The 15,447-nt window shown below is 61.0% G+C and overlaps 2 protein-coding genes across 6 annotated transcripts; both read right to left on the reverse strand.

Moving 5' to 3' along the window:
• Positions 1-6,513: 6,513 nt before the first annotated feature.
• JOSD2 (Josephin domain containing 2) lies at positions 6,514-10,782 on the reverse strand. 5 transcript variants are annotated; one of them, XM_079908153.1, is made up of 5 exons: positions 10,448-10,548; positions 9,677-9,836; positions 8,068-8,193; positions 6,971-7,165; positions 6,514-6,868 (listed from the first exon to the last, which is right to left on the reverse strand). In XM_079908153.1, exons 2-5 carry the CDS (start codon positions 9,820-9,822, stop codon positions 6,769-6,771), a joined length of 567 nt encoding a protein of 188 aa, XP_079764279.1. In that variant the 5' UTR covers positions 9,823-9,836; positions 10,448-10,548; the 3' UTR covers positions 6,514-6,768. The 5 variants fall into 5 exon arrangements, with proteins under 5 accessions (XP_079764279.1, XP_079764276.1, XP_079764278.1 ...); XM_079908150.1 differs by having other exon boundaries at positions 9,677-9,839; positions 10,448-10,533; XM_079908152.1 differs by lacking the exon at positions 8,068-8,193 and having other exon boundaries at positions 9,631-9,836; positions 10,448-10,782.
• Positions 10,783-11,063: 281 nt separating this feature from the next.
• On the reverse strand, positions 11,064-13,178 carry ASPDH (aspartate dehydrogenase domain containing; the record flags this gene model as incomplete). The annotated part of the gene is made up of 7 exons (XM_079908273.1): positions 11,064-11,107; positions 11,521-11,675; positions 11,745-11,965; positions 12,048-12,197; positions 12,290-12,374; positions 12,633-12,777; positions 13,124-13,178. The coding sequence occupies 7 exons, from the start codon at positions 13,176-13,178 to the stop codon at positions 11,064-11,066; spliced, it is 855 nt and encodes a 284-aa protein (XP_079764399.1).
• Between the last annotated feature and the right edge of the window lie 2,269 nt (positions 13,179-15,447).

Consider the following 15,447-nt stretch of genomic DNA (forward strand, 5'->3'; position numbering starts at 1 on the left):
CTTCCACAGCCGTGGTGGCTGAGATCGCTGCCTACATCCCTTCCTTCTGGAAAAATTGAGAGCTTCCGCTGCAGAGAAGGAAGAGGAGGGGGCAGGGGAGAACACAGGGTCTAAGGAGAGGCAGCAGCGTGTGTGAGCTGCCCAGCACGCAGTTGGTGCTTAATCAGTGCCCCTACCCTTTCCTGGTGGAGCACGCGGAGAGCAGGAAGGGAGAGAAGAGGCGGTAGAGAGGAAGGGAAAGGGAGAGGGAGAGAGTGTGAGGAGGGGACGCTGGGCTTGTGAAGAGCCTGGCACACAGCTGGTGCTCAATCAATGCCCATTCATTCCCTTCGTCAGGAGAGAGGAGCCAAGTCAGAAAGGAAGTGAAGAAACCACCACAGAGGAGAAACGGGAGGAAAGACAGCCAAAGGAGGGAGGGCCAGGGGTGGAAATAGCTAGGAGTACGGTTGGTGCTCTTCAGTGTTGGTTCTCTTCCCGGGAGAAAGAAGACAGGAAGAAAAGGAGCGGGGAGGGGAAACGCCAGCAGAGAGAACGAACAGGAGAAGCTGTGCTGGAAGGAGACAGTGTAGGTAAAGCAGTGGGCATACAATAGGCACTTAATAAATGCCTGTCCCCTTTCCTAGCAGCGAGCAGAGGAGGCAGCCAGGAGGAGGAAAGCAAGCAGAGAGGGAGAGAGAAGGGAGCGCAGGGCCTATGGGGCAAGCCGGGACAGACAGACAGCTGATAGGAGTAGCACACAGCAGGCGCTCAGTACATGCCTAGTTCCTCCCGCAGGAGAGAGCTGACAGGGCAGAGAGGAAGGGGAGAAGCTGGAGGAGAGCAGGAACCAGGGAGAAGAGAGGAAATGAGGAAGAGACCATGCGAGTGTGTGGGTGAGGCACACAGGAGGTGCTCAGTGAATGCACACTGTCTTCCTTGGAAGAGAAGGCAAACAAGAGGAAGAGGAAGACACTGGTGAGAGGAAGGTTGGCCGAGGAGGCAATAGGATGGAGCAGAAGGGAGGAGGTGATGTCAGAGGAGGCAGTTCCGGCAAATCATGGGGCACATAGAGGTGCTCAGTTAATGCTTGTTCCCTTCCCCGAGGAAGGCCCAGAAAACACAGGAAGGGAGAAGCTGGCAGAATGAGCGGGGCAGGGAGAAAGAGGCAAGAGAAGATGAGGTGGGGTGTAAATTGCCTGGCATACAATAGGTGCTCCATAATTGCTTGTTTTCTTCCCCCAAGAAAGGGGAGACAGCAGAAAATAAGTCAGAGATGAAGGAACACGGAGAATCGAGGGGGAGGGAGGGGGAGTGGAAGGAAATTACCAGGCACACGATAGGTGCTCTGTAAATGCCCAGTTCCTCTCCTGGCAGAGAGCAGAAAGAAGCCGAGGACAGCAGAAACCACGGGTCAGTGGAGATGAGAGGGCGAGAGGAGAACAGAGGAAGCACAAGCAATTGCTTGGTATACCATAGGTACTCAATAAATGTGTGTTCCTTGCCTTGGCAGAGAGCAGAGAGCCCAGAAAGACAAGGAGAGGACAGAGGAGAGACAGGGAAGGAAGACGGTGTGAGGAAGGGTGAGATGGTGTGCAAACTGCCTGGCACACAGTAGGTCCTCAATATATGTTCATTCCCTCCCCTAGGAGGGAACAGAGTCAGAAAGGAGAGGAAATGAATAGAGAAGGAAGAAAAGAATTAGGGGAGAAAAGGGTGTATATAATAAGAGAGGAGACAGGGTTTGTAAATTCCCCAGCACACAGTAGGTGCTCAATAAATGCCCATTTCCTTGCAGGAGAGACCAGGCAGATCAGGAAGAAGGGAAAGGAAACAGGGTGGAAGGGACAGGAGAGCAAAAAGAGTATAAGGTGCAGAGACAGTGTATGGAAATTGCCTGGCAAACACTAGGAACTTAATAAATGCCCATCTTTTCCAAGGAAGGGAGCCAGAAGCCCAGGAAGAACAAGCAGAGGGCACAGAGGAAGGGACAGGGGAGACAAGAGGGTGTCGGGAGGGGCCGGAGGCATTTCAGGTACATCCAGCAGGTGCTCCGTAAATGCCTGTCCCCTTCCCTGGCAGAGCAGAAAGCAGGCTGGGAGTGCGCAGAGACCCCAGAGGGAGGCTGGAAGGAGGAGGTCGAGGGAGGAGGGAGAGTCTGAGGGTGGAGGCCAAGGCCAGGCTTCTGGTGGCCGCCCCTCCCCCCCAACACCGGGGCCCAGCCAGCCCAGCCCCCAGCTGCCGGACAGAGTCAAGGCCCTGTCAGGACAAGGGCCCGTTGTCTGGGGCCTGGCACCGCCTGGCGGGAGGGGGAGGGGGCTGCCCAGCCCAGTCTGCCGTGTCTGGGGGGATGCGGGGCACCGTCTAACCTCTGTCTCTCGATCTCCCAGTCTCTCTCCGTGTCTCTGCATCTCCCTGTCTCTGAGATGGAGATGTCGCCCTGTCTCACTCTCTGTGTTTCTCTGCGTATCTAGGTCTTGCTGTCCCGCTGGCTCTCCCATCTCTGAGTCTGTGGCCCCCATTCCCGTCTGTCTTTCTGTCTCTGAGTCCCTGTCTCTTGCTGTCTCTGGGTCTCTCTCTGCATCCATCTCTCGGTTTTTCTCCCTATCTCCTCCATCTGTCTCTCAGCCTCTGTTTCTTGCAGTCTCTGGGAGGGAGGAACCCCGACCCCGACCCCAGCCCCGGGTTCCCGACCTCCACCCACCCGGGTTCAGGGCGGGGGTGCTGAGCTCAGAGGCAGAGGGGTAAGAAAGGAAAAGAGGCGAGAGGAGCGGAGAGGTGAGGACAGAAACAGCTTTATTCAGCAGAAACCGCAGCAGAGGCCCCAGGCGGCCTCCATCCTGGGCGATGGAGAGGTAGGGCCAGAGAGAGATGGGGAGAGAAAGTCTGGGAGAGGCAGAGAGACAGAGACAGGGAGCGACTGAGAGAGACCAAGAGAGAAGTGAGGAGAGAGACAGACAGACAGACACACACACACACACACACACACACACACGGAAGAAGGGAGAGTGACGGGCAGAAGGGTCAGAGATGGGGAGACAGAGACAGACAAAGAAATGGAAAGAGGAGAGATACACAGAAAGAGATGAAGAGAGATTAGATAGACATGGGAAGACAGAGACAAGAGAGAGGATGGGGCAAGAGAGACAGAAAGAAGGACAGAGGCAGAGTTAGGAACAGGATGGGGAGAAATGGAGAGCGGGAGGGTCGGAGATCGGAAGAGACAGAAAGACAGATGGAGAGACGAGAGGAAGAGAGAGAGAGAGAGAGAGAGAGAGAGAGAGAGAGAGACACAGGAAAGTCGGAGAGAGAGGGGCAGCGCTGTGCAGGCGGGACGCGGGGAGTCAGGAAGGAGCGCGGCCCCTCTCACCTGGCATCGCTGGCGGCCACCCCCCAGGGCCCGACCGGGTGATTTAAGGGGTGCCCTGGGGGCGGGGCTGCACCCCTCACTGCCTTATCTGGCTAGCCCCGGGCTCCGTCCAAGAGCTAAATTGGGCCTCAGCTGTCAGCACCCGGGGGCACGGGACAGCTGTCACCTCCCCCTGCACCTTCCGCGTGACCGGACCCCCTCCTTCCCTCCTGCAACCACGCCGTCACAGAGACGCCCCTGGGGGCCTGCGTGGGGCGCCCCCAAAGGGAAACTGGGGATCCCCAGGAGCCCCCGCCAACCGATGCTCTGGGACCAGCCTGGCTGGGCACCCTGGGACAAGGGACAGCCTGACTCAGGCTTGTGCGAAGTGGGGTGGCCCCAGCAGGTGGGGGCTTTCAAGGCTGCATGGGCCCGTCTGCACCCACCATAAGGGGCAAACAGTAAGCGCTCAATCCATGCGCTGGCCCAGCCTGCAGAGCAGGAGGCGTTAGCGCCTGGGGGGGAGCTGGGAGCAGGAGGAGGGAGGCTGCAGGGACCCCCACGCCCCCTGCCCAGGTCCCACCCTTGCCCTCTGGGCTCCCACTCTGACCATATTAGGCCGCCACTGAGAAGGCACCTGGGGAGGTCACTCAGGCCCAGGAATAGAAACACTCAGGGAGCCCCGCCAGGCTGTCTGGGACCAGATGGGACAGGCGACAGGCACAGGGGGCAGGAGGGGGCCCCAGAAGCTGAGAGCGACACGGAGAGACAGAAACACCCAGAAAGAGAGCCCAAGAGAGGGACCCAAAGGGAGGGACAGAGGGAGTCAGAGACTAGGCGGGTGTTGGGGGCACCCCTGAGCTGGAGTGTCCCGGGACCCCAGCAGTTTCCCCTCACGTGCTGCTTGACTTTTTACTTTACAAGTTGCCCTTTGACCTCTGAGGTCTTGGGAACCAGTGCCCCCATCACCACGGGTCAGCGTGTCCTGCCGGCGCCTGCTCCCGCCTTCTTTCCTGTGTCCCTCTCAGAATTTACTGTCTGGGTGGAGCACAGCCTGAGGCGGGCCCGGGGAGACGCCCCCAGCGGGGCCCTGCCTGTGCCTCCAGGTCCCCCATATCTGCCCGCCACCTAGTGGGGGCCCCCTCTTTTGCCCATGTTCCTCCCTCACAGTTTTAGGCCCATGACCCCTAAAACCATCTCCTGGGTCCCTGACCCTGGTCCTCCTCCCCTGATGTCACCCGGCCTGTCACACTCCTTACACCCCCCTGAGCTCAGCATGTCCCCCACAACCACTCCTCCTCCCTCGGTCCCATCTGTCCCCCAGGGCCAGACACCGGGTCCTCCTTCCCTGCCCGTCTCCCACCCCCAGAGCCTGCCCTGATCCTCTTGTCACCTCCACTCTGCCCCCAGGGTCCTGAACTCAGGCCCTGTCTCGTCCTCTCCCACTGGGACCCTCAGCCTCCTCCCGGGCCTCCCAGCCTCCAGCCTTCCCCCACGTGTCTCCCACTGGGACCCTCAGCCTCCTCCTGGGCCTCCCAGCCTCCAGCCTTCCCCCACGTGGCCCCAGAGGGTCTTTCTGCACTCAGGACCGACCTGCCCCCCTGCTCACAGCCCTACCCATTGCCCTGGACCAGGTCCAGCCCCTCAGCTGCTCTTGGAGGCCCTGTGGGCTGTGGACCTGCCAGGATCCACCCTTATCTCTTTATCACCTCCTCAAATAGCTACTGGAGAAATCATCTCCCTCAACATTCCAGGTCTCAATCTGGGCTGTTTCTAATTCTGGAATGGGCCCTCCCTCCCTTCCCACTGGCTCCCTGGAGAACGCCCCTCAGCCAGCTCCCCCAGGACCCCTCATCTTCCTGTGGCCCCCCACCTTGTCCCATGGGACCCCTGTTAAAACACCCCACCACTGGGACTGGGGGTCTTTACATCCATCCCCTTGTGTCTTCCTCCCAGCCCGAGAGCTGAGGAGGGCAAGCATCCAGCTGCACAGGCCAGACCTGGAGGGACAGGGGGCCCTGGGGGAAGGGTACAGGACAGGATGGGGGCTGCTCAGGGGAGACTGTGGGGAGGACACCCAGTGGGAGTCTGTCCTTCCTCTGCTCAAGTCCCACTGGCCACCATCTTCCCCCTCCGTCACCTCTCCTCCCTTTCTCTCCCTCGCTCCCTCAGTTCCAGCCACACCAGCATGCCTCAGGACCTTTGCACTGCCTGTTCTCTGCCTGGAATGCTTCTCCTGCAGACCTCTCCGTGCCTGCCTCTCTCCCTCCCCTTCTTCCAGTCTTTGCTCAAACACCTCCTCAGCAACACCTTCCACTGCCCTGAGGAATTCTACGCTGTGTTCCTTTTCCTGGTGTTCCTTTCCCTGGCTACTCTAGCAAACGTAGTGGCTTATAACAACACACATTGATTCTCTTACATTTCTGGAGGTCGGAAGTCCAAAATGAGTCTCACCGGGTTAGAGTCAAGGTGTGGGCAGGGCTAGTTCCTTCTGGGGGCCTGGGGGAGAATCCGTTTCCTTGTGTATTTCACCTCCTAGAGGCTGCCTGCGTTTCCTGGCCCATGACCCCTCTTGTCTCAAGGCGCCCCCCTCCGTGTAGCATCTCTTTGGTGCTGCTTCCTTAGTCATGTCTCAGATTCTCCTCTCCTACCTCCTTCACTTTTTTTTTGGCTGCACCGCCGTGCGTGTGGTATTGACCAGGGATTGAACCCATGCCCCCTGACGTGGAGGAGTGGAGTCTTAGCCACTGGACCACCAGGGAAGTCCCGTGCTCGCTTCACGTTTAAGGGCCCTCGGGATTACATCGGGCCGACTCAGACAATGCAGGATAATTTCCCGATTTTAAGGTCAGCGGATTAGCAACCTTCGTTCCCGTTCCCCTTTGCCACGCATCTGAACATATTCGCAGGTTCCGGGGATGAGGATCTGGACATCTTTTGGGGCCAAGACTGCAGTTGGTAGATGAGTTGGGAGTCAAGAAGTAAACCCTCTCCTTCTCCTTGGGGCTTATCTCCCTAAACACCCTGGACTGCGTCTCTCTGTTCACTCCTGGTCTCTCCCAGGTGCCTCGAGAGGGCAGGCATTTGCATTGTTTTCCCCTGGGCCCACCCCCATGAGGAAACTGAGGCCCGAGAGATGAGTGACCAAGCCGGGAGGTGGCAGAGAGCTCGGATCCTGGCCAGGCCTGCCTGGGTCTCTCTGATAAACCAGCGTAACTGAAGGAAAGGGGCCCCCAGTGAGACTCAGGCCAGGCTGAGAGCAAACCATCCATCTGGTTTATTGAGGCAGCAGTGGCATGTGGCGGGGGCGTTGCGAGGAAGGGGCTGGGACCTCCGCTGGGTCCAGGAGGTGCGGGGCCTGGCCCTTCCCCCGGCGCTGGGAACTGGATGTGGATGCGCGGGGGCCACGCCCGCGGGCGGCCGTGGTCCCCTCCTCCTCGGGGTCAGTCTGTCCGCAGCCAGGAGCCCTTCTCCTCCACCTCCTTGGTCACCACCAGCAGCACCTCGCACAGGCCCTGAGCCAGCGCGGCTGCCAGGAAGGCCCTGGGCAGAGAAACAGGGAGACTGAGGCCTGGGGGGTGCCTGGGGGTGCCCCCCGGGGAGGGGCGTCTGGCGCCCAGCCCTGGAGTCACCCCCTCTCCTCACCTGACACCATCCTCGTTGCCCAGGACCTCGGGCGCCCGCAGCTTGGAGTCCAGGTTGTAGTAGACGCCGTCCACCTGGCGCAGGGCCACCCAGTGCCGCCGGCGCAGCGGCAGGGAGAGCAGCCCCAGGGACACGGGCGAGGGCAGGTTCAGGATCAGCCCCAGCACCCGGGGCAGCGCCAGCTGGGACAGGGGCCTGCATGGCGGGGCAGGGATGCCACGGTCAGGGCCCGGCCTCCGCAGGCGCCCGCCAGCCCGGCGTTACCGGGTGTGGGGGGCCCAGGCTGGTGGCAGCGGTGGCTGCGCGAGCCACCCAGGGACTCTCTTCCACCGACCCACCCCTTGCTTCCTTCTACTCACCTGCTCCCCCTCCCCACCCAGACCTCCCAGTCAGCCACCCCCCACCCGGCAACTCCCCCTTCACCATCCACCATCTGCCTGTCCATCCATTACCCGTCCCTTATGCACCTACCTCCATCCATCCAAGCGCCCAACAACTCCACCACCCACCCCACTCCCCATCCGCTCCTGACGCATCTACTGCTGATTCTACCCATTATCCATCCATTATACAGCACCTGCCCACCCACTCACCCATCCAGGCCTCCCAGCCATCTAACAATCACCCACCATCCAGCCCATCAACGCTTCACCCCGTCATCATCCACCCACTGATTCAATCAACCAGCAGCCAGCCAGCAGCCCAGCGGCTTCTCCACCGTCCACCCAACTCTTCATTCATCCTTTCCATCCACGCATCCATCCATTGATCCGTTCGTCTACCCGACCGCCTATCTGGTAACCACTGCCTACCAGCTGTTCATCCTTTATTCACTCAACCACTCAGCCACCCAACCATTCACATCATCCCATCACCCAACCACCTCCCCAGCACATCCAGCCGCCCGCTCACCATGCATTTACTCACCCAGCTACCATCAACCTATCCCACTGACCATCGGCCTGCCAGCCGTCCATGACCCACCCATGCAAACCTTCCACCCATCCCCTCCTCCTGCTTTGTCCCACACTGACCACCATCACACCGCACCCACTGTGCCAAGCTCAGCACACAGGACACAGTGCTTTCGGTCGCACCTCCTTCTATCCCACCACACGGCGGCCAGGCCCTGCCCCTGCAGGGCGGCCATGATCACGTTGACGTCATAGTTGCCGGTGCCCAGGAGGCTGCGATGGGGGTTCAGCCGGGAGTCTGGGGCCAACCTGGTTGGGAGGTGGTCAGGGCCTCCTGAGTTGGGGGTTCCCTGGAAAGGCCTCCCCCTCCCCCACAAAGCCAAAGAGTCCCAGGGTCCGTGAGTCACCCAGCCTTGGGACTCTTCCCTCTCTTCAATCCCCGTGACTCAGCCCCAAGCCCTGCTCCTGTCCCCGTACCCTCTCTGCCCAGGCCTTAAGGATGTGTGCCCTGTCCCTGCCCCAGCTTCCAATCCTCCCCCTCCTGGGGGCTCTTTCTACACCCAGCATTGCCTCGGCCCTGCCCCTGCTCCCAGCCCTTCCTGGCACCCCCGTCACCCCAGGAGAGAGCCCCAGCCCTCCAGCCTGGCCTTGCAGACCTGTCCCCTGCTGGCCTCCTGGCTTCAGGCCCATCCCACCCGTTGCAGCCACCTGTCCCCAACCACATCTCCTGTGCTGCTACCCCCAGCCTTTCGTCCAGCTGTCCCCAAGCCCAGGAGGCCCACCCCACCACCACTTGTCTCTCTGGGCTCTGCCTCCTCTGGACAATGGCACCTTTGTTCTGTCTCTGGGCCTTTGGTGGGCAGGGCAGGGGGAGGGGTCGGAGAGGGGAAAGTTGTGTATTCTTTTTCTGTGTATCTGTTTCCCTGGCTTCCCTCAGCGCAGGGCTCATAGCGGACTCATCTCTGGGTCTCCAGCATGGCCTTGCCATGGAAGAGTTGATTGATCCCTGTTTTGAACGACAGAGGAGATGAATACCTTCTAAAATAACCAGTCTGAGGGGCTGGGACTTTGCCTGAGGATGCCGGGGCAGGGGCACGGGCACGGGAGGGCTGTGAGCAAGAGATGGGGACAAAGGGTCTAGGAGATGATGGGGCCAGAGCTGTGGGGACAGAGAGGAGGGCATCTGGCAGAGAGATAACAAAGGAGTGATGTTTGAAATCTTGAGTAGTGAGGAGGAACATTCCAGGCTGCCGAGAGGAGAAAGCTGTGCCTGGCAGAAAGAACAGCCTGTGCAAAGGCCCAGAGGCACCGTGGCAGGGCTCCTTCGGGGACTGGAGAGGAGTTTGCTTGGAGGGGAGCAGTGAGATATGAAGCGACAGAGACGGGTGGGGATCACAGCACACAGGGTTTTGGTTATCAGACTGCAGAGCTTGGGACTTCTGCCAGGGGTGCTGGGGAGCCATGGGGCCACTGAGAGCAGGGGAGGGGCAGGGTCATCGCGGGAGCTCTATGTAGCCTGGACTGAACGAGATAAACCGGAAGCTGGGAGGCCAGAGGAGAGTGGGGGATGAGGGCCCACATAAAAGGATGTGGCCTGTTCTGGGGCTGAGGAGAGAGGGGTGAACAGGCGCAGGAGGCACTCTCAATCTCTGAGTCCCAGAGTCCAGCCCAGGCAGGGGATGGGGCAGCAGAAAGCCCCGGGGCTCTGCCCCTGCCTTGCTCTGAGACCCAGGTGGGTTGCCCCACCTCTGTGAGCCCTGCTTCTCCAGGGGTTGGGGTGGGTGATGGTCACCTCTTGCAGATCTCATCGGCAGCCTCCTGGCTGAAGAGCTGCTGCTGCAGGACGTTGTTGAGGGCGTGGACGGCACAGAGCTCCAGGCGTTGCCGTTCGTGGTAAACGGAGGGCGGGCTTGGCTGAGCTCCTGGGGCCTGGGACATGCCGTCCTCGGCTCCTGCTTGGGGGTGAGGGTGGGGGAAAAGGTACTCAGGGGCCTGGGATCAGGAAGCCGAACCTGCCAGCAGGCCCTGGGGGCACCGTCATTGAGTGGGGGCTCAGGCAGCCTGAGCGGCCACCGGGCCACTGACTGCTTTCCTGGCGCTCTCCTGGCAACAGAGTACCTCCATCCCCTATTTCTAGGAAAAAAGCTCTCTCTTCTGCTCACTTAGCAACAGAGGACCACCCCCGCCACATCCCTAAGTGAAAGGGTCCCCTATGGTGGTCACCTAGCAACAGAGAACCCCCCTCCCCTGTCCCTAGGTAACAGGCTTCCTCTCTGGTTACCCAGCAGCAGAGGACCCCCCCCCCCCCAACTAGGTAACCAGTCTCTCCTCAGGTTACTTAGAGGAAGCAATAGAGGAAGGCTCCTCCCCTGTCTCTAGGTAACAGGGTCTCTTCTGGTCGCCTAGCAACAGAAGACTCCCCTCCCCTGTCACTAACCAACAGAGTTCTCTCCTCCTGTCACCTGGCAACAGGGCCCCCTCCCCGGACACCGAGTAACAGAGCCCTCTCCCCGACCCGTACCCCAACCGTGGCGCTAGCCCGTTGCCTGGCAACGACCCTCACCCCGCCTGCCTCTCTGTTCCCCCGAACCGGGGGCTCCCGCATCCCCCTGGCCGGCAGCTCTGGCCTCCGAGAACAGGGCGGGCAGCACCGCGGTGACTGGGCAGGAGGGACGAACTACAGCTCCCGGCGGCCCCCGCGATCCGGACTACGACTCCCGGCGACCCTCGCGAGAGCTCTTGCTCCGCACGGAACGCCCGGGCGGCGTGGCCCGGAAGTTCGCTGTCGCCCCCGAGAACGCGGGACTACAACTTCCGTCGGCCCCCGCGATGAGTCCCGGAAATGTGCCCTGAGGCGACCCTCTCCTTCGCACACTTCCACGCCCCCTGCTACTCGAAGGATTATGGGAAATGTAGTGACTAGGCTCTCGCGATAGCTTCCAGGGGTGTTGCTACTCTGTATGCCCGCTCCCTGTGATGACATCATGCCTAGTGTGAAGACAAAGCGTGACGTCACAGAAGGGAAACAAGTGATCAGACACCAGACTATGCAGGGAGAAGCGTCTCCAATATTTACTGAGACAGGAGGGAGGTCTGGGGATACTGAGGCAGCAGCGGGACGGTGGCGGTGGGAGGTAAATAATGAGATGAGGATGTCCTCTTGGGAAGGAGGAGGCTTCTTAGCAGAGATGGATCCCCGGCTTGGAGGGCAGGTGGCAGCAGCCTGCGGAGGAGATACGGGGAATGAAAGGCTGAGACAGAGAGATAAGGAGTGACAGACACTTGGAAGAAGGGACAGACCAAGGTGGAGACCTAGAGGGAGGGACTGAGACCCAGAGAGAGGGACCAAATTCCAGAGATAGAGGAACGGAGACCTGGGGGGTAGACAGAGACTCACATGCTAGAGGCCCAGAGAGAGGGGGACACAGAGGCTCAGAGAGAGGAGACTTGGACAGAGATAGAGATCTATAAAGATTCAGCGTCGTGTAGTAGAAGGTTAAGGAGACTCAGGAATAAAGATGAATCGATAGAGACAGAATCAGAACTGCAGACTCAGAGAGCCTGAGACCCAAGCTCTGCAGAGCACAAGAGCCCAGGGCTTGGGGAGAGGAGCGCCGGGGAGGAGCGTGGCCGCACCCAGGAGGCTGCGCCAGAAGGTGGTGATGGTGGCAGAACCGGTGACAGCGCCTGGCTCGCTGGGGTTCTCTCTGTGGGTGTGCACAGCAAAGCTTCGGCCTTTGGGGCCCGGGGGTCCGCTCAGCTCCACATCCACCACATGCATGTCCTTGAGGCTGGGGCAAGCAGGGTGGTCAGTCCGGCTGGCCTGGCCCCAGCCCAGACCCCCGCTCAGCTTCGCTCACCTGAAATCGGCCACAAGCACCCCGATCACACGGTCGAAGCCCAGGCTGGGGGCGGCCAGGGCAGCAGCAGCCATGGTGTTGGAGTTTCGGGGGGCAAGGGGGCAGAGCCCGCGGACAGGGCCTTCATAGAGCACAGTGCGAGGCCCAGTGCTGTGCGCCGTAGCCAGGGGTCCCTCAAGCCGGAAGCCATCAGGGTGTGTGGCCATGGTGACACGGAGGCTCTGGAAGTGAGAGCCAGAGTCGGGGGGACTGGGGGTCTCTGTCGGCCCCCTCCGGTTCCCAGGGAGCCCAGCAGGCCCTCACCTGGAGGCCCCCGGCTTCGTCCAATCTGGCGATGTCCTCAGTGCCCCAGAGGGCCCCCCGGGCCACGAACACAGCGTGGCCCCAGCAATGCGAGGCCTCCAGGAGCTGCCGCTCTGTGGCCTGGTCAGCCAGGGCTGAGGGGGATCCCACCTGGGGCAGATGAAGGTAGGGAGGGGCTGAGGGCAAGAGATGGATCCCACTTTAGGGCGGGGTGATGCCAAGGCAGAAGACACAGAGCTCACCAGGAGATTGGCATAGCGCAGGATTTCTGCCCCAGATTCGTGGATTATTTTGGGATGGGCCACTTCCACCACAAGGTCAGGGTGCCTGGGAGAGGGGAGAGAGGCAGCGAGGACCTTGAAGAGGTATCAGACCTCCCCTCCCCAGATTCCCAGAGTCTATGGAGGCCTGTCACTCTTCGCCCTGGCCTGGGAAGGGAAATAAGACAGAGGCTTGTCCTATTTCACATTTGGGCGAACCAAGGTCCAGAGAGGGTAAGGGAATCACGTGAGAGCACACAGCACCTAAGGGAGGCCAGAACAGGAGCTTCAGAGAGTCCCATTCTCTCACAGCGAGGTCACTGACCTCTCCCCGAGGGCAGCAAGGTTCTGGAGCTGAAGGGTAGGGGGCACACTCCCCGCCATTCGTCCTGGGTCACGATTCCAGACAAAAACAAGTTCTAGGCCCAGTTCTGGTCCCTGAGTCAGCAAGTGGGAGACCAGGGACTGTCCTGGGGAGAGGGAAAGAGACTCAGAGAGAGGGGCACAGAGACCCAGAGAGAGGGGGACAGAGACCTGGAGAGAGGGGGACAGAGGCCCGGAGAGGGAATGACAGAGGTGAGGGAGGGAGTACATTGACCCAGAGTCGGGGGACACAAAAACTTAGGTGGGGGGCAGAGACTCGGAGAGGGGAGGACGGAGATCCTGAGGGGGCTGGAGCCCCGCGGTGAGGAGTGGAAGACACTTAGTCAGCCAGAGGCAGCCGAGCCACAGATAAAGACACAGAAGAAAAGTATGTTTGTGGAGGACAGGGGATTCTGGGGCTCTAGAAGAAGCCCCAGACAGTCAAGGACTCACCGAGGCGGCCGTAGCCCAGTACCCCCACCTTCCTCGGGACCGTGTTGAGAGCCATGCCCGCGGATTTGGCGGCCTGCGGTCTGAGCTCCGCAGCTTCTTGCTGCCTCCCATCCCCCCACCTCACCCCACACACGAGGTTTGGGCAGCGGCTGAACTTTGGACATTTGACCCTTGAGCTTCTCTGGAACCCTCCCCCTCCCCCGCTATGGCCCAGAGGTGGGGGTGTGGGGGGTGCCACCTGGGGGCAGGATGAGAATCCCAGGAGGCAGTGGGCGAGATGTTTTGGGGTTCCAGGGCCCTGTGCGGCACCCCCCCCCCCCATGTATCCAGCCCATTCCTTCTCTGCATCACATCCTCTTCCTGCTGATGTGGAAAATTTCCTCTGCAGTCCCCTGCCCCCCTTTCTGGCCGGCCAGGTTGCCATGGAAACTGCATCCTGCTTGGGTTGGGGTAGAGAGGGTTGGGAGCAAGAGAGAGGAGATGGTGACGGGGGACTCTGGGCTCTGTCTGTCCCCTTGCTCCTGTGTTTCCAGTCCCCACCCTGCGGCCGCTCCCCCCCCGCCCCCCCCCCCGTGCCTTGGCACCCGTGTTTGTCAGCATTCCTCCTCCAGTGTTTTCCTCCCTTGGTTCTGTCTCCATCTCAGATCTCTCTCACTCCCATCGCTGTCTCTCCACCTTTTCCCGCATCTCCATCCCTCCAGCTGCCGCCCCTGACTCCTCTGGGCTGGCTGCCATTCTGTCTCCAGCCAGGCCCTCATTTCCCCCAAGGTCCGAGGGAGGCCTGGCCTGGTCATGACCCTCTCCCCACAAGACTGCAGGAGCTGGAGTTCGGCTCATCCTAGCCTCAGTGGGCCCCCAACCCCACCAGCTCCCATGGAGGGGTCCCTTCCCCCGGCCCCTCCTCGAACCTCCCTCCCTCCAGCCTGATCATCCTTCTGTTCACCTTGACTTCTCACCTTTTATCCTCCCCTCCCCCGGCCACGATGCCACCAGCCACCCCTCTTTCGCCCCCTTATATTCTCACTCCCATGCCCATCCCTCCGCTCTCCCCACCTCCCATGGCCAAGGAGAAGCCTGCGAGGCCTGTGGAGGCGCCGAGTGCCCCCCCAATGAGCCCCAGCCACGGTGCCTCGCGGGTGCCTGGCATCGGAAATGGCGGAGACTGCGGCAGTGTCGGCTCCCTGCCCCCCACCACCACCTGGTACTCGCTGCAGTGATACCATGGCAACCAGGATCTGGGGGCCCTGAAAGAGGACGAGAGAGAAAGAGAGCATGAAAGCGGGAGCGAGGGGGAGCCAGGCGTCGCACTAGAGGAGCGTCCCAAGCAGACAAGCCAGACAGATAGGGCCAGGGACCCCAGACACGTCGCTGCAGAGGCAGCCGCCACGGGTGATAAGGCAAGAATTTGCTTTAAGAGCTCCAGATGGGGGCGGTGGGGGGAGATAAGATGCTGTGGGGCAGAAACAGGCAGGGAGGAGGCGCAGGGCCAGGCGCATGGACCCGGTCCAGGCCCTCTCAGAGGACACAGGGCCCCGGTGGGGTCGTGGGGGCTTCCTGCCCGCTCCACCTTCAGTCGTGGCCTCCAAAGGGCCTGGCCGTCCTGCGCATGCGCCAGGCCTGCCCTGTACGCGGGCCAGTCTGGGCCGAGGGGAGGATGGGGCTGAGACGAGAGCTGCTCCCGGGGGCCCAGCCCTGTGTGCCCGCAGCTGTGTCTGCCCAGAGCAGTGCCTCATCCTGCTTCCACTGGCCTCTGTCTGTCTAGACAGCACGAAGCGGCGGCCCTGGGGCGGGGACCTGGCCCTCTGGAGGCGGCAACGCTGGTACCTTGGGCTGCCCCAGCCGTACCAGCACCTGCCCCGTGGCCTAGCCGATCGCTGGCATTTGCTGGCATTTGCTCCCACTCGCTGGCTTTTGTCTCTCCGAGGGCTCTGCGTGTGAGCTGCCCTCCTGAGCTGCAGCGTAGCCCCCCCCCCACTTCCTGGGCCTGGGCTCTGCCTCCTGCTGCTGAGTTAACAAGACAAAAGTGCAGCCCCTCCTGCTCCGCTGGCCCCAGCTGGCGCACCCCTCCCCCAGCTCACTCCTCGCCCCCCCTTCGACGTGACCCGCTTTCTCCGCGCGGCAGTGTCTTGAATGGGACCCCTCTGGTTTGGCTCTGAGATGGGATGAATTGCGTCCTCACCTCCACGACCTGTGAATGTGGCCTTATTTGGAAACAGGGTCTTTGCAGATGACCAGGGTGAGGTTGTACTGGAGTAGGGTGGTTCCCAATCCAATATGACTCATAAAGAGGGGAAATGTGGACACAGAGACACACATGCACAGAG

The sequence above is a fragment of the Stenella coeruleoalba genome (assembly GCF_951394435.1).
Source record: "Stenella coeruleoalba genome assembly, chromosome: 20".
NCBI classification, from domain to species: Eukaryota; Metazoa; Chordata; class Mammalia; order Artiodactyla; family Delphinidae; genus Stenella; species Stenella coeruleoalba.

Bases quoted from the DNA above. Each gene is read 5' to 3' on its own strand.
- JOSD2 (XM_079908149.1), bottom strand. From the start codon at position 9,067: ATGCCCTCCTCTCTGTCCCCACAGCTCTGGCCCCATCATCTCCTAGAC. The intron at 8,194-8,540 runs GTCTGCAAGGCC...CCTCCCAACCAG, and splicing joins AGGAGGCCAGCAGGGGACAG to GTTGGCCCCAGACTCCCGGC. The intron at 7,166-8,067 runs GTGCGACCGAAA...CCCGCCATGCAG, and splicing joins GTGTGGTGGGATAGAAGGAG to GCCCCTGTCCCAGCTGGCGC.